Genomic DNA, 23,880 nt, shown 5'->3' on the forward strand with positions numbered 1-23,880 from the left:
GTGGATTTAAAAGGAGAATCTGGGCCCCCTAGTTTAAACACCATTGAAAGTGATGCTGTTTGGGGGTGGATTCCAGCATCACAGTGGCAGCTCAGGGAGGGGGGGCGCAAAACTCAGATTTTACACCGGGCTCCATTTTGGGCCACCGCCTGGGAGCCCAGCCGGGGGGGGGGGGGCAGGAGGCGGTGCAGGGGAGTCTGCCGTCCCTGGCCTCAGCTGCTTTTATAAGCACTGAGGCTGGGGGCGGGGCTTGGGGATGTGTGGCCTTGCCACCCAAACCCACCCCATAAAAATCTATACCTACATCACTGGCTGGTTCCAAAGGAGCCCTTCCAAGCGTGGAAGGGACCTTCAGTTAAAATAAGGGAGGTGGGGTGGGTCTGATTGAGATGCAACCCCCCCATCCCCACTCTACATCCCATGCTTTCCCCAAGGGTTTCCTGATCAACGTTTTGAAAGAGATGCTTGGAGCTATGGAAAAACAGGGGAAGCCACAGCTCTTGCCGGCAGTTCCTATGATTCAATACTATATACCAGCTTTTATTTTCTCCAGCTGAAATTCTAGGGCTCTGCAGAATTTCCAAGCATCCATGTTTAGCATCATGTATAGAAGAACAGACTTGCTGGACCAGACCAGTGTTTAATGTAGTCCATTATCCTATTTCACACAGAGGTCAACCAGTTGCCCAGGGAGTCCAACAAACAGGGCATAGAGGCCCCTGATGTTGCCTTCTGGCACAGCTATTCAGAGGTTTAATGCCTCTTAACGTAAAGGTTTTCCATGAATCTAACCCCCTTCAAGTCATCTATACCGTCACTGCATTCACTGGCAGTGAATTCGTTTAATTACTTGTTGAGTAAAGAATTATTTCCCTTTTTATGTCCTGTACCTACTGCCCATCAACTCCATCTGGTGTCTCTGAGTATTATGGGAGAGAGAAACCTCCCTCTATACACTTTGCTAAATCTCTACACATACTACCTCATAGCGGGCCTCCTGTTCATGCCTCCCAGCCTAGTGCTTTTCTGGGAGGCTGAAAAGTCCCAGACTCTTCAACCTTTCCATAAAGCAAAAGTGCTCCAACCCCTTGATCATCACAGTTACTTCTGTACTTCTTCCAGCTCTGCAGTATCCTTTATGAGTTACAGCAGCCAGAAGAGATTAGGCTTGTTGCGGTTGATTGCAGGTTTACTGAATAGGAATAATGTGTGAAACAAACAAAAACCAGGAAGCAAAGTGGTTCTCGAGTGACTGGCAAGGAACCTTGTGCTGCTTCCACGCTGAACCTTTATCCTCCTTAGTATCCAGACTGGAGTGGTTTTTGTCTTCACATGACATCATGCCACAATTGTCCTCTTTCCACGTTTTCTCCATTCTCAATATGCTCTTTCCCCAAAGCTGTCTTACTCTGATCTTTTCGGAAAGAACATTGGCCCAGCACTGTGCCCTTTGAAGGAATGGAACACATCTTCCTGCTTTGCAAAAGTCTAGTTCTATGGTGGCACCATTTTTCCATCATGTTTTGCCTACAGCACCATAGGAGGGCTTTTTGCTGTGTTCTTTGTTTAATCAGTAATTGCTGTTGAACTACAGCTCTATCATATATTTCCATTTTCAAGTTCAATTCCTCTGAATTCCCAGTTCTGACTTTTTTTAAAAAAAAATCTCCAGTACTTTTTTTATTGAGGAGACATAATGGGAAAGGTGGAGGCAGTTTGTGTCTAGATTGCCTAGCAAATAACAGAGACAGGAAGCTGCAAGAAGGCTGGTGCACAGTGGGAATTTTCACCACACAACAAGTCATCCACATATGAAATAAAATAAATGGAAAGGACAGAGCTGTGCTTCAGGTGGAGGGACAGTATTTTTATGTTCATATTGCACTATAATACCACAGTGCATGGGTGAAGGGAAACAAGGGCAAGACATGTGGCAAGTCACCATGGCTATGTAACTATTATGATTAGGACTAATGTACTAGATAGCAATTATAAATATGAAACTGCCGCCAGCCCTACTGCTACTACCATAGACACACATACAAAAATCCTGTGTTGAGATAAACCCATTTACCGTATATACTCGTGTATAAGTCGACCCGCATATAAGTCGAGGCACCTAATTTTACCACAAAAAACTGGGAAAACTTATTGACTCGCGTATAAGTCGAGGGTGGAAAATGCAGCAGCTGCTGGTAAATTTCAAAAATAAAAATAGATACCAATAAAATTACATCAATTGAGGCATCAGTAGGTTAAATGTTTTTGAATATTTATTTCAAAGAAAAACAATAAACTGGCTCTGTAAGTGGGAAAGAGGGTCAACAAGAACAATATGGTATCAACAAAAACCTTAGCTCAACCAGCAACCAAGCTAAAACACAAGAGTTAAAATCCTTCAAAACTGGATTCCTCATCATCATCTGTATGTCCAAATGTAACCCAACTTAGATTTTAAGAGGGATATTATCAGAAATGGAAAGTCTACTATTAGCTTCCATTGTAAACAATGGGGGATGGGGCACCCCCTTTGGGGGTCAATAACGTTGGATCCCCTGACCCAAACTTCACCAAACATGGCTGGTATCATAAAGAGACTCTCCTGATGAGACCAGCCAGGTTTGGTGAAGTTTGGTTCAGAGGGTCCAAAGTTATGGACCCTCAAAAAAGTAGCCCCATCTACTAATAGCTTCCATTGTAAACAATGGGGGATGGGGCACCCCCTTTGGGGGTCAATAACGTTGGACCCCCTGAACCAAACTTTACCAAACTTGGCTGGTATCATCAGGAGTGTCTTCTAAGAGTACCCTGAAATTTTGGTGCCACTAGCATAAAAACTGCGCCCCCTGCTGGCCGACAAAGTAAAAACAAAAATTTTTTTAATGACCCGCATATAAGTCAAGGGGAGCTTTTTCAGCATTAAAAGTGTGCTGAAAAATTCGACTTATACATGAGTATATACGGTACTTAGTGAAGGGAAAAGTAATAAAGGTGCCCAATTATCTAGAACAGTGTGAACATACAAAACATTCCACCGTACAAACATGTACAAAACATGTATGAATCGAAAAATTCCCTTAGTAACAGTCCTAGCTGCAATATTAGGGAACCTGAGTCGTGCTGCACTCCTTCTCTGGAACACGAAGTATTCAGAGGAAAGCCATTCTAGAACGCCATTCATGATAACAAAGCGTTTTCTTCGATTACTTCTTCAGGAGAATGCTGCTGAATGCTCAGTGCTGTAAATAATCTCTGCAAATGGATAATTCAGTATCACATTAACGCAGCTTCATCATGTCCTGAATTCTGTGCCTTGAGAATGATTAAGCAAGCTGCTTTGTGTTCCAACACAGGATTTTTGTATGTGTCTCTATGACAGTAGCAGTAGGACAGGCGGTGGTTTCATATTTATAATTGCAGGTCACCATGGCCCCAAAAGCCAAAGTGGAGTTGCAGCAGAGCATGCACAGAAGGGAAAGTTTGCCCAAAACTCCCCAGCTAGAAGCAACTGATGCATTTGAAACTACTATGAAGGGAAAGTGGAGAATCCTTGCCACATGGAAGTACCTTTACAGCCAAATGAATAGTCTCAGAAATAGAAAATAAAGCAATAAGATATGAAAAAGCTGAAATTGTAATTGTATTCTGTCTCCTTTTGCACATATCCTCCTTTCAGCATTTTTAAAAAATACATATTCTGGTGCTTCTTCAAAATTACATCACGCTTGATGGTAATGTTGTAAGCGAAAGAAATAAAGAATGAATGAGAAGAAGCAAAGGAAAACAAAACGCTGTACCTTTGCTCCAACTGCTTCATAGTTGCAGTGATCTGATTCGTTTTATCCTCCAGACGACCAATTATTTCATTCTTCTCTTTCAAGGCATCATCAGACCCCTATCATTAGGGGATTAATGGATATTTATTAGAATAATATTACATCTGTCTGCAATTTGATGTACGTTAGCCTGAATAATAAAGTTTCCAGTGTAACCTCCAGCACAGTGCTGGTTCTATATCAGTGTTCAATAAATAATCCAGTAACTATTAGTCCACAAGCATCCTTCTGCCCAGAGAGTCAACTTGGTGGGGCGGGACAGGGAAAAATCAGCACTCTGATGCATGCATAGGTGTCAAACTCGCGCCTCTCCAGATGTTATGGACTACAGTTCCCATCAGGAACTGTAGTCCATTACATCTGGAGGGCCACGAGTTTGACACCTGTGATTACTGGATTCAACCCATGCATTGCTCAAAATCTCCAGTCAGGCATACTTTTATTAACCTTCCCAGATGTAAACAATACTTTTACCTGCAACTTTTGGTACATTTCTACATTTATTGCTTTGACTTCCTCCAGCTGTTGCCGCAGACTTATAAGGGTATCTTGTTTTTCATGTATATCTTTCTCCAGCAACTTCATTGCAAGTTCTATTTCATGCTTCATACCGACTTGAACCATCAGTTCACTCTCTATATCCTACAAAATGCAAAATAGTTAGATTTCATGGGGCATAAAGATTGTCAAAGAAAGGCTGTGACCTTCAGTAAGTAGAGGTGCGTTCACACACACCCTTTCGCAGTCCAGAAACTGTACAGGATTCTCCAAACTCCCTACACGCTTCTCCCAAACAGTAGTGAGCTGACACACTTGTGTAACAAAGCAAGTAATTTTCTCACCCAGACCTCTTTGTACTGTCATTCACTGCAAATTGTTCATCCAAATTTTGTCATGGACACGCATTGGTAGCGTCAAACCAATATGACTTACCCTACTCATTTTTCCACCCTTGTTCCATCTTCCCACCATAGACAGCTTAGACACCACAATTGATAGCCTTCTCACAATGGCTTTTGCATCTTCCACCTAGCCTTGCTCCTATGTCCACATCTCACCCTCAACTGGTGACTATCACGGCACTGCAGAAGGGGGAGTCTGAAGCCGCTTCTGCAAATATCTATCCTTTTGATAGGTGCACAGAAAAGGAAAAAGGGGGTAATTGGAGCACAGCACCCAGCCAGCTCCACAAATCATTTGAGTAAGGAACCCCCATCGTTATATGCACAGCCCCCTGACAACTAACCCCCCGAGCCATTTCAGATCAGGAAAACAGTATGGGGGACCTGGTTGTGGTGGGTTTTCCAGGCTGTGTGGCCATGGTTTGGGGGAAGTATGGGGGTAGGTCAGGGTGGCCAAGTATGCCTGGCAACTGGCAGGAGAGGGGGGAGGCAGGTACTTACCACAGGGAGGCAGCAATCACCACTGCCACACCATCCTGTATGACCAAGACCCTTTGGGGAAATGCTTTAGCAGTCAACCAAAAACTCTATGGAAAACACAGACTTTTGGGATGACTGCTGAAGCATCGTCCGGTGTGATGCCACAATAACATCATCAGGTGCTGGCGATCATTGCTTCTGCCCTTTGGCCAGTCTGAGTCCACCTGCTAATCAGCTGAGCCTTGGCAGACAGCGGCCAGAATTACCAGGGTCCACCATTTACCAGGTCCACCATTAGTCAATTACCAATTACCAGGTCCAATTACCAATTACCAATTACCAGGTCCACCAATTACCAATTACCAATTACCAGGTCCACCAATTACCAATTACCAGGTCAATTACCAATTACCAATTACCAGGTCCACCATTAGTCAGCAAACCTAATGAAGGCTATAGATCCTCCCAGCACACAGAGTTGTTCTGATCTGAATCAGGGCCCTGTGTGCTTGGGAAATGAGTTGCCCTCACAGCTGACATGGGATGGTCAGAGTCAGGTCAGGAGAACATAGACAGAACACAATGAAACCTATAAAGTGTAGTTTGCACCAAAGTCCATTCGTGTGTATAACATCAGTTGTAGCCCCACGATGTAAGCTATCATCCAAGGTGTAGGTGACCTCTAGGGGTCTATACAATGCCTGGGTGCACTGTGGTTGTCTGACGACTTGGCTAGAATCCTAAGCTGCACCATGGCTGCGTAGGAGAGGCGAGAAGTACATGGGATAAATTGTGTTTCATTACCATTGTCTTCTGGGAGAATGTTTACACTCATGCATGCCTCCTCTTTCACTACAGTATCATGAAGTGGGCAGAGGGGAATTAGGATGTTGAGTAGGTTCTGTTCTTCCTCCAGCACACCTCCAAGGTCACTGATTTCTGGCTCATTACACTGGCAGCAGGTTCCGACAAGGCACTGGCAGGACAATGTATCAGTGCATCCAAATTAAACTGGGGTTGGGTTGCCATGCTAAGCAGTTCCAGGGAGGCTGTACGACTATACTCTATGAGTAAAGTTTCCAAGGTAGACCCAGCAAATCTGACACATACTCACTTGTCTCAGTTGTGATTCTTCCCGAAGCTGCCGGTGTGCTTCATTGTACATTTCATCCAGGCTCTGTCTGGAGTGTTTGTACGTCTGGAGTTCTGCTTCAGCATCCACTTTGTTCACCTATGAAGAAAACAACAGATCCTCACCTGCATCTTATACTTTAACCCAGTGGTCTTTGGCTTGTGGGCTGAGACCCTGCGATGAACTGCAGAGCACTGCCTTCTGGGACATGAGGCCCTAAAGAATAGTGACATTTCTGCAGCATTTTGGAAGAATCAGCTGCCAGTGTGCCTGTGCCAAGAGGAAGGGCATCAAAGAATCCTGCCACTCTTTGAACGCATGCTGAAAGAAGCAGCAGCGAGAGCACTCAGGTACAGAGAAGAGTTTTCCTACTATGGGCAAGTTCAGAGAACTCCCCTCTAGAAGAGCTCCACCTGGTCTTCTTTTTCTTCCCCCGGCCTGGCCGTCTGCCTCCCCACATCTGTCAGACCTCCGAGGCTTCCAAGCACACTTGCAGCACAGAGCTTTCCTCCCCACGGATGAAATCGTAACTCTATTCCCAGTATTCCTTCTCATTTGACTCTAATGTCATGTGACTTCTTGTCGTGTGCTGCAGCTCACGGGATCTATACAGCTGCTGTCTTCATCAGCTAAAAAAGTAGAGTGAAAGCACCTCCCTAACCTCTTCCATTTGCTGAGACAGGAGCAAGAAGGTGAGAAAGCCATCCAGTGGCCTTCTTCTAAAATAGCACATGAAGCTCTGTGTGTGTGAGGACTGTTGTTAAAGGCAACAAACACGAAAACAGTTTCCCACAGGGCTCCATTATCTCCATTTTGTTTTTGTTTTTCTCCATGTTCCCAGACAACGACAAGTCCTGAAAGGCCCGTCCTCCCTGTTTTTCCTTTCTTACTTCTGAGAAGTTGATTACTTGGAACAGACATGCTCAATGCAACATCCACTTTAACCATATCAATATAAAACTGCTCTGAAGAGGACAGAGGCACCTGGCTATGTGTTTCGGACTGGATTGTTTTTTCACCCAACTTGAGTCATGCCATGTCTAGGTCAGGGGTAGGGAACCATGCAGTGACTCTCCAGATAGTTCCAGGAACTGCCTCCATAATTCCCCATCAGTTTATCAGCATGGCCAATTGGCCATGCTGGTAGGGGCTGATGGGAATTGTAGTTCCTGAACATCTGGAGAGCCACAGGTTCCCTACCCCTGGTCTAGGTGCTTCCTATTTCATCCAGTGGTTCCCAATTGACAAACTGGGAAAAAGCACAATTCCCACAGGGAGAATGGATGAGCCCTCCTCTTATTTTTACTTAAGCGAATACCAGATTACTTGGGTCATTTCACATGTTAAACAGCAAGAAACACAATGCTTGGTAGGACACTGAAGTCAACTTGGGCAAGATAAGTGATGGAAAAGACCTCTGCCAGAGACCCTGGAGGGCAGCTGTCAGACACAGGACACAATACTGACCCTGATATACCAATGATATGAGTCAATGCAAAACAAGTTAATGTGATCAAAGTGATTCCACACTATGGAATCTACCATATTAATTAAGACTGATCAAAGAACAGTCTATTTTAGATATGATAGCCGGCTGAAATAACACATAAATCATTTGCCAGAAACAAATGCATTTAAACAACTGTTCTCTAACATCTTCATCACAAAACTATTACTCCTACGTGTCAGGCTTCTGTGAAGCACAAGCCGCATAACAGTTTTTACACTTGATTATTTACAGTATTTTGGATTGGAGCGTAATCTGGCTGCCGCATCTGTCACACTCTATTGGCAGTATTCAAACCATACTGACTGGACTCTAATACCTCTAGATGCCGCTGTGTTTTCATTAGAATGAGTGTATTCTCGCTTCTTAAGTGATGATTTTCTTCTTGAAGTTTGATGATGTTATTTTTGGCTATTGCTAACTGAGGAAGAGACAAAACAAGCAAAAAAAAGGAAAATTAAAAACATTTAGAGGAAGGATAACGAAAGTTATTCTGAATCATACAGACCAACACTGTAGAGAAGGTTTTAGGCCTCCATGTATGAATATGTTAAGAATTAAGTCTTCTGTGTTAAACATTTGCTCTGGAAAGTGGGCTATGCAAAAAGGGCACAATTTTCGGTGTTCATATTTGTAAAGGAGGTTCAGCATAAAGCACCACCAGCAGACAGAGTTTGAAAAGTGCATTCCAAGTACGGCTGTTGCATAATATCTATGCATAATATTTCTGGGTAAACAAAGACTCCCAGAGTGAAGAACTGCTTAAAGGAACTTTGATATGAACAGCAATTAAAAACATATCACACAGCCTTTGAGCCCCTTGCTCTAGATCACGTGATCTCAGGACCAGTTCATAAATTACCAGTTCCTTGACACTGCAAGATATAAGGGGGTGTCTTTCTAACCTGTAAATTCTGTTACTACGCTACACATTTCAAGAAAGCTGTGCTGGGCAAGTTCACCACCACCACCATGCAATTAAATTTAAAGCTGTTCTTAGACAGGAAGTACTTGGTAGCCTGTGCACATTATCACCTCAGTTTCATACGGTCATATCTAACTTAAAGACTATTTGACAAAATCAATACACAGAGTGAACAGGATCAGAATTCAACTGAGCTTGTCACAGCTGACTGGGAATTCAAACACATGGAGATCAGACATAGATTTTATCCTTACCAGGTGTTCAGAAAACCACAAAGCATCACAGGGGAGGGGTTACACACAAGTTGGCTCTTCTAAAATCAAAACCACTCTTTCCAAAATAAAATTATACACTGCCAACAGGCTGTTACCTCTTCAATTAGTTTAGTGTTTGATTTCTCCAGTGAATCGACGCGTGCGTGGAGGCTGCTGACTGTGCCACTGAAAACAAGAAAAAGAAACCCTCATTCAAAATTACACCCCAAACGCAACTTGGGCTATGCCACTTGCAGAATGTGCTGGCGCTTGCCTGTGTGTCCACTGATAAACAGCAAGGAAATGCCTTGCTAAAATATGTTAGCTTGCTCTCAAAAATCTCCCTTCTCTACTGATATTGCTTTATCATTGCTAAGGTAAGTAACACAACTGTTGTTACTGCCTTCCTCCCTCCCTCCCTGATGATCTAATGACTAATTTTTATAGTTGTTCTTTAGGGCAAGCTAATTAAAGTCTGTTCTCTCCTTTAGATTCAGTCAAACTTTTAAAAAAATGTGCACTTCCAGTGTCAAACCAGTTTGACTGCTATAGCTGTATCTTTCCACAGATCTAGGCTGCAATTCAAAGGCAAGGAGGAAGGCTGAAGCTGCATTGGAAGCAGCAGGAGGATTATACAAGTGCTAGTGCCACTAGCGCTGTGCAAAGCGGGATGGCAGCGCAGGGGGACTTATCTCAGGGTTAGGGTGCTGCACAACTCTGCAGCGCAGAAGCCCAGAGGCTTTCCTCCACTCTATGGCTCCTGCACTTCTAGGCATTCTGGGGGCGTTCCCAGGGGCAGAGCTGAACTTCAGGCCCAGGAAAGCTCCTCTTCAGCAACATGGACTTATGCCACCAAAACGAGTGGCATAAGTCTTGTGCACCTGTGAGCTTTCCTGGGAGAAAGTAGTTTCTATTTGAGTGTTGTGGGGTTTCCAGGCTGTATGGCCATGTTCTAGTAGCATTTTCTCCGGATGTTTCACCTGCATCTGTGACTGGCATCTTCAGAGGATCCTCTGAAGACACCAGCCACAGATGCAGTGAAACGCCAGGAGGAAATGGTACTGGAACACGGCCACACAGCCCGGAAATCCCACAACACCCCAGTGATTCCAGCCACAAAAGCCTTTGACAATACAAAGTTTCTACTTCTCCCCCAGTGTCTGCAGAATCAGCCCATATCTTTTTAGTAAGAAGTGAATTGAGAAAGTCTTAAAATAATAGCTCTGCTCCAAGAGTGACCGCCTGACTCTATTTCAGCTCGGTCCTAATCATTTTTGAAAGTAAACCCCACTACGTTCATTGGAATTAGGCCAGCATCTGGGACATCTGCCCCAATCAGGTTTCCCAGCTGTGTATATACACCTATTTAAAGATATCAGTGTATCTCATTCTATAGTCTACATATTTGCTGCAGAAAACTGTCACGTCATATGACAGCAATACCCTCCAAGCAATGTATGCAAGGTTTTTTCCCCTCATCAGGTTCATCTCAACCTCATTAGACAGAATCTTAATCAGACAAATTATATACTAAAGTCCCTCTTGTAAGTAAGATAAAGTGTGCCTTCAAGTCACAACCAATTCATGGCAGCCCCAAGAAGTTCCATCTCATGGGGTTTCAAGACAAGAGATGAGTAGAGATGGTCTGCAATTGTTTGCCTCTGCATAGCAGCCCTGTTCTTCCCCATCCAAGTATTGACTCCACTTCATTTCTGAGCTCTGACAAGATTAGTTGCTTTTGAAGGTCAAATCCCTTAGAGCATCGTCCCTTCCCACACCCACAGCATACAACCCAGCCGCTAAAAAGAGCCCAAGCAATTATGAAAATTTCAGAGTGTGGTTCATTTTACAAGAAGAACTATGTCTTAAACTGAGGATACTTCTTCTATACCCTTTAACACACCACTGAACATATACTTACTTCAGTTGCCGGTTTAATTCCTCAACATAATTCTTTTGATCCAATATAGCAGAGATTTGGTCATTTCTAAAAAAAAAGAGTTGAAGACCTATTTAATCAAACATTTATCAGAGCCCTTTAAAATGGAGAACAGAAGTGTTTATTTAAAGACTAATTTAAAAACTCTGTTAGTGTATAGTCAGAATCCAAATTGTTGCATAGTTGTTAAAAAATTGGGGTATAGATTCAGGCACACACTAGCACTGTCTTACAAAAGCAGAATGAAATGGATGACTAACCAGTCATGTATGCCATTAAAGGTTGAAACTGAATGGACTGACCAGTCCTTTCCAACAAGCAACAAAAAAGAACTGGGTGGGTGGGGGGTGGGCAGGAATGGAATGGAAGGCTTCGTTAACAATGGTTAATACAATCCAAATGTGAAAGTCCAGTTGAATAGCAAGAACACTGACCCTGGGCCCTGGACAATGGAGCCCCAGAATTACTCCCTCCTGCCACCCACTCACCACACCAAGCCCTTGCCACTGGGATCCAAGCAAGGGGATCCAGAAGAGGCAGGTGGGAGCTGCCGCCACCTCTAAATGTTGGCTGCCTGAGCTCTGGATGGGCCAGGAGCCAATGACTGCCGCCACTGAGCTGGATGCTCTCCATCAAGGTAGCAAGGCCATGGGAAGCTGGTTTCCCACTGCCTAGCATGGGGCCCAGGGGGGCTTCCTCTGTTGCCAATTGGTTAAGACTGCCCCAGCTGCTATTAGCTTAGTATACGATTTGAAATATTCTTTTTACTTTGAGTCTCCCTGACTCTTCTCAATGCAAAGCCTAGCAGAAACAAGCAGGCTCCTTTACTGAGCGTGAAATGAATCTGTTTGTTAAAAGTGTTCAAAAAATTGGATTTTGCCCAACAAACAATTCTTCAACATATTAAAAATTCCAACATAACATACCTTTCTTTGCTTTCAATATCATCTTCATTCTTCAGATACATAGAGAAATCAATCACACCAACCTGAGAAGAAATAGAAAGAAAGAAAGAAAGAAAGAAAGAAAGAAAGAAAGAAAGAAAGAAAGAAAGAAAGAAAGAAAGAAAGAAAGAAAGAAAGAAAGAAAGAAAGAAAGAAAGAAAGAAAGAAAGAAAGAAAGAAAGAAAGAAAGAAAGAAATCTTTACTGTGCCAACATTAATAGGAAATTTAATCAGTGGAGTTGGAAATTCCACATTATGAATAACATCTGTGCTATTAATAATGTAATGTATAGGCAACTAGCACATTTTTTATGTTCAAAAAATTCAAGCAACCATCTTTAAATCATGATGCTGATCCAGATATGCCTCCAATTGCATAAAATGGTCAATGTCATGTAGTGGTTGGACTAGGAGATTTGAGATCCAGATTCGAATCCCTGTTCTGCCATGGAAGCTTGCTGGATAAATTTGAGCCTGTCACACAATCTCAGGGTTGCTGTGAGGATAAAACTGGAGGAGAGGAGAATGATGACAGCTGTTTTGGTGCCCCACTGGGAAGGAAGGCAGGGTATAAATGAAACAAATAAATAACGAGGTTTTCTAGATCAGAGTGCAGGCATGTTATTTTGAGATGTCCTTCGTTTTAAGCAAAGCCCAACATTATCATGTGTGATGGGGAATACTTTCAAATTGCATGGAGACCCCGTAGAGTTTTCAAGGCAAGAGAGGAACAGAGGAGGGTCTTCATAGTGACCCTGGAATGACTTGGTGGTTTCCCATCCAAATATAACCCAGGAGCGACTGATCTAAGTTTCTGAGATCTGACATAATTGGGGAGCAGCAGTGGCGTGGTGGCTAAGAGCAGATGTACTCTAATCTGAAAGAACCGGGTTTGATGCCCAGCTCTGCCACTTGAGCTGTGGAGGCTTATCTGGGGAATTCAGATTAGCCTGTGCACTCCCACACACGTCAGCTGGGTGACCTTGGGCTAGTCACAGTTCTTCGGAGCTCTCTCAGCCCCACCTACCTCGCAGGGTGTTTGTTGTGAGCGGGGAAGGGAAGGGAAAGGAGTTTGTAAGCCCCTTTGAGTCTCCTTACAGGAGAGAAAGGGGGGATATAAATCCAACTCTTCTTCTTCCCTGGGCCATCCAGGTTAGACTGCAACATCACTAAAGACCTGCATTTCCTATAGGCACAAAAGGCAAATTCAAAACAGGTTTCCTCCACAGAGGAGTAAATATGAAAAAAATTTTCATAGGTTTTGCCAGAAACATCCCTGAGCTGGAACAAACCAGAATACAGGGCCTTTCCACACAAATAATTTGCTGACATCCACATCTTATATGCATTCAAAGTTGTTTCACCTGACATAGCGTTTTTTCCAGCATTCACACCTTTCCACTTTCACTTGACTCCTTTTGAAAGCAGAAACTATTTTCCAAAACTGATTGGGAAAAGCACACCAATCATATAACTTTTCGGTGCTTCAGCTTCCCCTTTACAGACACTGCAAGTCACATTCAAACATGCCCTTCGGGGTAGGAAGCCCAACTCCAGCAATGAAAAACAGATTAAAATTTTTTTTTTTTGGGGGGGGGGGGGGGATGAACACACAGCAACTAACATAGCCAGGCACATACATACCTTACACACAAACTACCCCGCTCTATGCTGTGATGACCCAACACTGAGTGCTGCTTCCATTCTCGGAGAACATACACAAGAGAATCCTCCAAGCGGAGTGCCTCTTTGCAGGGTCTTATGAATAAGTCAGTCATTTCCTGATTGAGGAACTTACTCATGCACCCTCCACACTAGTATTGCTCTGCAGCAACCGAAAAAATGTTATGGATAAGCAGTTCCTACACATTTCCATTGTATTTCAAAGGAAATGAGTCTTTATTTAGGGAAGAGCAACCCTTAGGTAGACTGAACCAAGCAAAGAAGTGATGCTTGTATTTTAGAGAAGTATATTAAAGCTTCTAATGCCCTCATCTCCCACCCCAGTCTAAGGTTGCCAACTCCCTGTTCAGAATTTCCTGGTGATTCAAGGTGGAGTTTGGAGAGGGTGGGGTATAATGCCGCAGGCATGCATGGGCACATAAAGTTCCTTCAAGTTACAGCTCTCTTATGGCAACACCGTAGGGTTTCCAAGGCAAGAGACTTATAGAGGTGGTTTGTTATTGCCTTCTGCTCCATAACGAACCTGGTATTCCTGAATGGTTTCCCATCCAAATACTTACCAGGGCTGACCCTGATTAGCTCCCAAGACCTGATAACAGGCTAGCCTGGGATATCAGGCCAGGGCATAATGCCACAGCGGCATCCAAAGCAGCCATTCTCTCCAGGGGAATTGACCTTTGTAGTCTGGAAATCAGCTGAAATGCCAGGCGATCTCTAGGCCCCACCTGTAGGCTGGCAACTCCACCTGAGCATCAGCCTCAAGCAAAACCACACTACTTATGTGCAAGATGAAGCAGAACATTTTACAGCAAGAGACTTGCTCATCGCTTTGTATCCACTCACCTGTGAATCCAAGTCTTCTCCTTTCACACACAGGTTGGCATCTATTACGTTTAAGCCAACAAGCAACCCGACAATGACGACTCCTTCTTCTTCCATCATCAAGGCATGATACTCATAGAATTCACTGTCAAAAATACATTGTTTCTTAAAAAATAGTTTCACAGCAAGTCATACTTTTTAATACACTTTAAACCAGTGGGCTTTTTACAAAAAAAGAACTGCCTCTCAGCCAATGCTTTAATTAACTCAATTACTGATATCCAAAGAGATTCTAAAAATCTGGAAAACCACAATGGATTTTAGAATACGGCAACTTCATAGAAGGTGAAACGACTCCCGTGAAATACAAACAGAATTAGTTTGTCTTTAATTTTAAAAGGGTGCAAACCAACTAACAAAATTAAGAACTCCTAAGATGGTTGTTGAAGATGCCAGTCACAGATGCAGGCGAAACGTCAGGAGAAAATGCTACCGGAACATGGTCATACAACCCGGAAAACCCACAACACTCTAGTGATTCCAGCCGTGAAAACCTTCAACAGTTCCTAAGATTGTTTATATCAACTGTATTCTAGTGCAATCCTTACACCTGGTTCTAAGTGTATTGATTTCTAAGTGGACTTAGAAGGGCATAACTCTGCTTAGGATGGTCGTCTTAAGTACATAAGATGTTTACATTTGTCTAGAATGCAACCACAGTTTTTAACTCATATGTCTAGAAAGAATTGCCAGAAACCAACTGGGACTAATATTACAAAAAAAAAATCAAAATGGAGTGAGGGAGGAGGAAAGGAATGGCTCCTCAGGACATAGCATCTTACTCAAAGGCCAATCCCATTCACACACAGGCTTTATATGTCTGCCACCCCGCTGCTCAGCACAGCTAAATCCCATTCAATCCATAACAAGCTACAGAAACAAAAGTTCGGTCTTCTGCAAAAATCTGTACAATTTTGTATTTTGTAAGCAATCTTATTTATGCTAAGAGTTGGTGCATTTTCAACAACTCAGGTTAAGGAACAAAACCAACTGACATGCTCAGATTTTCTCTGGTATGAGTGACTTAAAACGTAAGACTTTTCGGTTAACCAAAATAAGTCTCTCTCTCTCAGCTTCAGCTGGATCTTGGCTTACTGTCCGTTCACATAGTGAACTGAAATACAATGCAAGTATACAATTATGGAAATGACCTGAATTTCCTCACACTTCTAGACTGGCCCTCACCTGAGAAGGTCTCTCCGAATGACAAGACACCGTAAATAGTCCGCCATCTTTTTCTGCATCAGCGCCAGTCGTAACCAAGCGCGAGCACGTCCCAGTGGAGTCCTGATAAAGGAAAGGAATAGCTCAGAAAACACCCAAACTTGAACCAGACTCTGGGTTGGTCTCACAAATCCCCCTTCCCTCCAAAGGCTCCAAATGTCACATCCCATGATGTTCCCAAGAGTCTGAATCCTCAGAAGTGGCTTCTCAAGGGAGGGAAGAGGCTGTAAGAGGAAAAAGCGATAAAATGCAAAGGGAACTCCCCTTAATAAGGAAATAAAAATGTACATCATAGAAGATTTCAAACTCTCATTCCAGAGTCTCTTTGCGACAACATAACAATAAAATTCCAACATTGTAACTCACTTTTTCAAACATGAAAGACATGGAAGTATGCACCACCATCCTTTTACTTAGGAAAAGACAGAGGCATAAGAGATCCCTATACAGTTAGCAGATGGGAGTTTAGCAGTAGGCCAAAGTGTTCAAGCATTATTTGTTCAGTGCTCCTGAACAACCTTATCTAAGTAAGTCTTCAACTGCTTAGATTCAGGCTCCAGAGGATTTTTCAAGGTAACGTTAAATTATTCTGTAGCAAGAAGGCAGAAGCAGCTGAAAAGTCTTTCTAGAACAAGCATTCATGCAAGAGTGAATGGAAGATGACTTTTGCCTATTTTTAACCTGGTGGAAACCCACCCAGTATCATGTGCCACATTGTTCCAGAGGATTCTCAGCTCTCCTCAGTGGCTTTTTATGAACTGTGGAAAAGAAAAGTTGCTTGTGTGAACCTGCTTTATTTGTTTTGGATCAATAAAATTTTAATTCACAGAGTAGTGGAATCAGGAGAGAAGGATTTCATAAATCAGGAGATAGTACAACAGTAATCATTTCTTGATTCTTTCTGTACTACTGAAATCTTGGTTAAACGCCTTTAAAATTCAATTAAGTACTATCACCAAAAAACCGATAACTACAACTAAGTATAACAACAGTTGAGCAGTTAAAAAAGGTTTTCTCATTTAATGTTTATTTAACTTACACCTGAATAAACATAACTTGAAAACAATTGTGTACAATCTGTTACAAAGTAGTACGTATAAGCAGGAAGAGTAGGTATTAGCCCATCACGATGTTCCAGTTGGTCACTTATGATTTCTTTCTAGTTGATGAGGCCTCTTCTCATCAAACAAGGGCAGAGAATTCATTCCCTTTTCTCTCAAAATAGTTTTCAGGGCTCAGAAGACAGGATTAAAATTTCACTTTATACGCAGAATATTGTAAGAGTTCAGGAAGGGTTATAGAAATGTTCTTTATTAAATATGGATCCCTCTTGCCAAAGGTCTTATAATGCAGGTCAGGAAAGTAGCGGTGCAGGGAGCAGGAAAGGCATTCATTGGTATAGCGTTCATTGGTATAGAGAGATCTTTGTCAGCAAAACAACTTACTTCAGACCAGGTAAGTCTCGCACACTGGCAGCAATCTCTTCAGCTTCTGGGTACAATTTCTCTACAAGCTCCAAAGGGCCCCATATTGTTTTATTGTAACTTAGAAAAGATTTTCTTACTGGAAGGAGAAACACATAAATACGTTTCAGAATCTGCTTTAGTCACTCAGAACTGTTAATACACTGCTATCCAGATAACTGGGTGGGTCAAAAGTGATATATAAATTCTAGCCTTGAATAAAGTTTACCAATAGCAACAACATCCTAAGAAGATTTATGTCCTTCTAAGCCCACTGACTTCAACCGAGTTAGAAGGTGTGACTCCGTTTAGGATTCGATTGAAAATGTCAAAATATTTAACATCATCAAAATCGGCATATTCAATATGCGATGCCCATAGGGTTTCCAACTGTCTGGAGAAAAAAATGCGCTGTCATTTTAATAGAGGTTTAACGGGTTGCTCATTACCAGGTGATGTTATTTACCTCCGTATCATGAAACATCTCAGCTGCCCATTTTCACACACAAATCTTCTTTTAAAGTGACAGGACATTTTTCTTTAGGTCAGCTGGCAACCAAATGTGCTAGAGACTCCACATGCTGATAGAAACAAATGTTGTACAACACACTGTTAGAAAGGGGAGGGGCCTGGTCCAGTAGCTAAGCATTTGCTTTCCATGCAGAAGGCCCCAGGTTCAATCCCTCTCCAGGCAGAAGTAGTAGGAAATGTGAAAGACCACTACTTGAGTCCATGCAGAGCCACTGCCAGTCTGGGTAGACAGTTTTGACGTTGATAGACTAAGGCAGTCCAAATGGGTGACAAAGTGACAAAGGGAGGGGGAACTGTGCCTGGGGCATGAACTGCCCATGCCACCCCTTCCACCCTGCCCCCGAAACACCCCATCCCCACTCCACGTGACTGCAATGGCAGTGCCCGGGGCAAGCCCCGGATGTCCCCATTGCAGCTACGCCTTTGACGAGACGTCACCCTGCACTGATGCTGGCACCCACTGCGCCATGCAAACTGGCACGGATTCTGGCATGCACATGCAAAATGCATGGGATAAGTCTGTTTAAGGAATGTGCTAACTGAGGAGAGGTGATTGTTTTCTCTCTCTCCACCAGCACCTGTGCCACTGATTCCCCTTTTGGGAGCAGCACTGCGACACTGTTCCCAGCGGCTGCTCTCCTCTCCCTATGTTGGATTGGGCTGTCCCTCAGTATATAGCAGCTTAATGTGTTCATGTCATAAGAAGGCAAAAGAAAGATAATTGACAGATGGTCAGGATGCTGTTTCTTCCAAGCACATTAACAGAAAAAAGGAGAAACAGCAAGAATGTATGAGTCAATGGCTATATTTAGATATCTCAACCTAATTGTGAGTTGTCAGGTATGTGAACGGCCTGAGTCCTTGTATTTGCTCCCCCTGCCCCCCAGGGACAAACTGCCAAGACTGAAAGCTTTGATCTAACCAGCTTGTTGGGTTATCCAAGTCTGAGCACTTTACAATCTCAGTTTCTTGGGAGGACACAAACCCCAGTTTGATAAAGAGGATATAACTGTGGTTCATATTGTCTGAGCGTGGCCAAAGTCACCTTTTAAGCAAATCACAAGAGCAGGACACCAAAGAAGCAGAAAACTCCTGTTAAAAAAAGTGAATTTTTCAATGACCCCTGAAATATTAATGGACACTTCTGGAAGCATTAACGTTGCCCTTTGGACTGACTGGGGTTAGAGATCTCAACAGTGCAGATCAGTAAAGGCAGTATACCTAATATACCTACTAAGTTTGCCTCCCACAGCCAACCACAATGACTAATTTACTGTGGCATTCTCAGATTACAGACCAAAATAAAATATCAAGATGCTTTGACAAGACTAAAATAAAAATATGCTACTGTAAGTTTACCTTTAAGACCATGTTTCAGGCAATGCTCCATAACAACAAAGAACTGTTGCAAAGGTGGGTAATCAGAATCAAGAGTTCTTCCAAAGCTCAGAGCAGATTCAATGAGTCCCTTAATACTCAGTTTAGCCATATTCAATAAATTTGCTCGTTCAACTGCTGTGGGATTTTTCACAGCTAGAAAAAATACACATAATTAAGTACTGAAATATCAATTCTACTAAAAAGAAACACACTCATACAATGAAAGCACCACACTATGAAACAGGATTTCACATATGTAACCAACATTAAAGGGAAACAGTTGCTGGTCCTGACCAAAAACAAAAATCATGGAGAACACTTCTAAAAGAGCTCATCAAGTCTTTCAGCTAAACAATCAGACATGCTGGAATCCAGATAACCAGAACAAAACAGTCCTGGAGAGAAGGAAAGAATGAAGGAGTAATAGAACAATATGGCCTTTAGTAATTACAAATAACATAGATATATGTCTGGATCCAGGTGCGAGACATGCTTGCAAACTGCAAGAACGTCTTACTAAAAATGGAAGTGAACAGATACCGTAGTTCAAAGATGTACGTACTGGTTGGAGTCCAAAAAAACACAATCATATGTACGAGAAACCTGTAATTCCTGTGTGTGTATTTTTTGTCATGCTGAAAAGTAGCAAGAATGAATTAACACAGCTTTTCTATGTTTTAAGAAAAGGCATGAACCTGGGTAACTCTGTATGGTGACTGACACTGTAAAATAATTAATTAGCCAAGAATGTGAGCCCCATCAGGTTTCTATTGCTGGAAGATGATTTTCAAAACCTACAGATGTGGGAAACTAAACTGACCTTTGCCTGTTATCTGCTTACTTTTCGTAATAAATAATTAATGGGGTCAAATACTTGCTTTCCTTTAATGATCTATGTGAAGTCAATTAAGGATACAATTGTATCATCTTGGGGGGGGTGCTACATCTCTCTAAGTCAATTGGCCATGCTGGTAGGGGCTGATGGGAATTGTAGTTCCTGAACATCTGGAGAGCCGCAGGTTCCCTACCCCTGCTCTAAGTGTATAAGTGTGGTCTCTTGGTGGGATATTCCCCTCTTTGTCTGCACCTGGGAGCTGCTCTCTGACCCCTCCTCCTTCTCTCTCAGTAGCCATTGTTCATTGTCTCACTTTTCACATGGACCTGCATGGAGTCAGATGCTTCTACAGGTCTCTCTTCTAGAAGCAAATATTCCATACTTGCATTCACATGACACCAGATTACCTGGCCAGTTGTATAGGGAAGTATATACTTTAAATTAGGATTTCTACCTTTCTTTTAACAGCAACAAGAATGTAAACAGCATCTGCTTAAGTAAATGCAAGTTTTACCTTTTTTGCAATTTACTCCTTGGGAGGACTGATTTTATTGCATTCAATATCATGCTTCCATGACTGGGCAAACTCTGCTATTTAAACCAATATGCCCAACAGTATTAACCCCTAACATGAAACTGCAGCACTGTGAGCTAGTGAAAAATAGAGAATTTCTGCAGCATCCCAGAATCCATACTTCCTACTAATAATCTCTAAAGCCATCTCTATTTCATGCACATTTTCCAACCCAGTTTTGATAACACAAGAAATGTATGGTTATCCTGGTACATTGAGTGAGATGAATAACTAATAGGCAGACAAAATCTCGGTTTAAATAAGAACCATAGAGTACCCAAGAATCCCATACTGAGCCCATTCCTTTCCTGTATCTTACTTCACAGAAACAATACACAATATAGACTGAAATCCAAGAAAGACACACAACACAGCTCATCAAATCTATACCTCTAATATTGAGGCAGCATCACCATACAGAAGCGTCACTGTCAATAAAAGATTTCGCTCGCATTGTGCACAACTTTAAAAAATAATCTGGTCTATATAGTTAGATCAATTTCTGCTGTAACTTACAAATCTACTTTAGCATTCAATCCCAATATGAACTTCATCGCAATGGCTAGATTCCTATTTCTGTTATTTAATGTACTATCTAGGTGTTAGACAATACAGAGTCCACAAAAGTGACATGATACTCCAAAGCCTATTTTAACTACAAAACAGACTTGTGCAGTATAGTGGACTAAGGGGCAAAGACTCCCGGTTTTGTCCTAGCTATGAAGTCATAAGGAAGCTTTAGGTTCAAATTCGACATAACACCAAGATGCATTAGTAGCTTTGTGGTCCATTTAGAAGAGCAAAAGCTGCTTCCACTCAAGGGACTCCATTACCTGCTGCTATTTTCCACTTCAAATAGCCATATCCAAGAACCATTTAAAACCTCATGCTAAAGCCACTTAGCGATATGCAATAATTTAAGAACAGAAAAAGAAGAGACAAGAGGAGGTTTTGCTCTTGATCACTCTGACGGAAGTAGCTTACTTTGATTTAAAAGGCAGTCATGTTGTGTGGAGGACTTAGATAAAGTATAACCTCTCCACTTCAGTTTTGTATCTGCAATATGAGGATAATATAATAAGAAAAATTTGCAGATAATATAATTTGCAGACCTCTCAAAGACCACATCATCAAGGGGTCATTCTCCAGTACATACATGATACATGCTTTCATGTAGCAGCGATACCTCCTGCCCTTTGCACTGCCCAAACTAGAGATCTCTACAAAAGAGAATAAATGCAGACACATAGAAATGCTCCAAAACCAGCAAGGCAGCACTTCAGTCTCCCTGCTCAACCAATAATAGACTTCAATAGTGCAATGATTCAGCAAAAGTGTCAAAGAAAGGTTCTTGTAAGAAGCTGATGAATTCAAAATTCATATACATCTCTGATACTATAAGATAGGGGTGTCCAACTAGGGCACTGCAGATGTTCATGGACTACAATTCATGGACTACAATTCATGTAGTCCATGAATATCTGCAGCACCAGAGTTGGACACCCCTGCTATAAGACATGGACACAAAAAAGGACTGGGTGGTTAGCTCACTGCAGCATGGGCCTCCTCTACTAACCTCTACACAAGGGGTGTCAAACTCGCAGCCCTCCAGATGTTCATGAACTACAATTCCCATCAGTCCCTCCCAACATGAGCATTGGCTATACTGGCAAGGGCTGTTGGAAATTGTAGTTCGTGAACATCTGGAGGGCTGCGAGTTTGACACCTGTGCTCTACACAATTGCTCTGCTGCTGCTGGTAGCTGTAGCCATGGGTAGCTGTATATTTTAATAGTCACGTGCACTCCACAAGTCCTCCCCTTCTTTTGTGTGTGTGTCTGCCAATGGAATTTAACATTTCATGTATCTGAGGAAGCAGGTGCTGGTTCATTTAGGAATATGTAATAATTTGGAAAAGCTCATGCAACAATAAAATCACATCTTTAAGATACCACTTTGTTAGTTTGCCTGCAGCAGCCTAACATGGATATCCCTGTGGAATTCTGACATATACAGCTGCACCACTGTTGATATAAAGGATCTGAATTTCGTTGAACATTATAGGGCAGTACTCTTACATTAAAAATTATCACCATCAAATAGTGGTCAAATGAGAATACAAGCTTAATAAAAGCACAGCAAGATTGGGAGAGAACTAAGTGACAGACAAGGTGGGGGGAAAAGACAGTAAAGCATGAGTTCATGGGGGTCCTGTGCCAACTCCATGTACTCAACACCTGTAGGACCATTAGGATTCTTTAGGAAACTGCTTGTTGAAATAACACTGTAGTCTAGCAAGATCAGTCCAGTAACACAAGATACATAAATATACAAACATACACGTGCAACAAAAATTCTGCAAGCCTACTGTTAGTCTGCAAACAAAACAACAAAGAATCTTGCAACAATGTATTGTCGAAGGCTTTCACGGCCGGAATCACTTGGGTGCTGTGTGGTTTCCGGGCTGTATGGCCGTGTTCTAGCAGCATTCTCTCCTGACGTTTCGCCTGCATCTGTGGCTGGCATCTTCAGAGGATCTGATGTTGGGAAAGCAAGTGGAGTATATATCTGTTGGAGTGTCCAGGGTGGGTGGGGAAACCTTGACTGTGAGTAACAAAGGCGGCAACCAGGTCAATAGTTGAGGGCATCTGAATAGAAGTATGAGTAACAATGAAGACTATAGCCTGGGAGTAACCCTGTAGATAGCAAGGTCACTGGTGGGAGCATCTGAATAGAAGTATCTTGGCCTTTGTTTCTTTTGTCTATGGTCATCCTGTGTTTGTGTGGAGCTGGTTTGACACAGTCTTGACCCTAGTATTTTTCAACACTGGCAGCCAAGTTCTGTTCATTTTCATAGTTTCTTCCTTCCTGTTAAAATTGTCCATGTGCATGGATTTCAATTGCTTCTCTGTGTAGTCTGACGAGTGGCTTTTAGAGTGGTCCAGAATTTCTGTTTTTTCAAATAATATTCTATGTCCAGGTTGGTTTATCATGTGTTCTGCTATTGCTTTTGATTTTTCTGGCTGAAATAGTCTGCAGTGCCTTTCGTGTTCTTTTGATCGTGTCTGTGCACTCGCGCTTGGTGGTTCCTATGTAGACTTGTCCACAGCTGCATGGTATGCGAGCAGACTCCATGCAGTAGCTAAAGGATCCTCTTATCCTTTGCTGAACGTAGCATCTGTTGAATTTTCTTAGTGGGTCTGTAGATGGTTTGTAGGTTGTGCTTCTTCATCAGTTTTCCTATGCGATCAGTGGTTCCCTTGATGTATGGTAAGAACACCTTCCCTCTAGATGGCTCTTTATCTTTGTTCATGTGGCTTGTTCTTGGTCTTGCAGCCCTTCTGATTTCTGTATTAGAGTAACCATTAGCCTGTAGAGCCCTGTTTAGGT

General features: G+C 42.4%; 1 protein-coding gene across 3 annotated transcripts in view; it reads right to left on the reverse strand.

Moving 5' to 3' along the window:
* RUFY2 (RUN and FYVE domain containing 2) overlaps window positions 1-23,880 on the reverse strand; it is a 49,115-nt gene that overhangs the window by 22,711 nt on the left and 2,524 nt on the right. For 2 of the 3 annotated variants that reach the window (XR_007245261.1, XM_048505589.1), the window contains exons 2-12: window positions 19,062-19,235; window positions 17,154-17,271; window positions 15,670-15,771; window positions 14,446-14,569; window positions 11,902-11,963; window positions 10,958-11,023; window positions 9,153-9,222; window positions 8,177-8,278; window positions 6,333-6,449; window positions 4,311-4,478; window positions 3,798-3,895 (exon numbers count right to left, since the gene is read on the reverse strand). Coding sequence is in view for 2 of the 3 variants with exons in the window: in XM_048505589.1 (XP_048361546.1) it covers window positions 3,798-3,895; window positions 4,311-4,478; window positions 6,333-6,449; window positions 8,177-8,278; window positions 9,153-9,222; window positions 10,958-11,023; window positions 11,902-11,963; window positions 14,446-14,569; window positions 15,670-15,771; window positions 17,154-17,271; window positions 19,062-19,235 (1,201 nt within the window). In the remaining variant the exon portion in view is untranslated. The remainder of the gene's footprint in view (window positions 1-3,797; window positions 3,896-4,310; window positions 4,479-6,332; window positions 6,450-8,176; window positions 8,279-9,152; window positions 9,223-10,957; window positions 11,024-11,901; window positions 11,964-14,445; window positions 14,570-15,669; window positions 15,772-17,153; window positions 17,272-19,061; window positions 19,236-23,880) is intronic. The other variant, XM_048505590.1, reaches the window with a different exon arrangement.

Source organism: Sphaerodactylus townsendi, linkage group LG08 (assembly GCF_021028975.2).
Source record: "Sphaerodactylus townsendi isolate TG3544 linkage group LG08, MPM_Stown_v2.3, whole genome shotgun sequence".
NCBI classification, from domain to species: domain Eukaryota; kingdom Metazoa; phylum Chordata; class Lepidosauria; order Squamata; family Sphaerodactylidae; genus Sphaerodactylus; species Sphaerodactylus townsendi.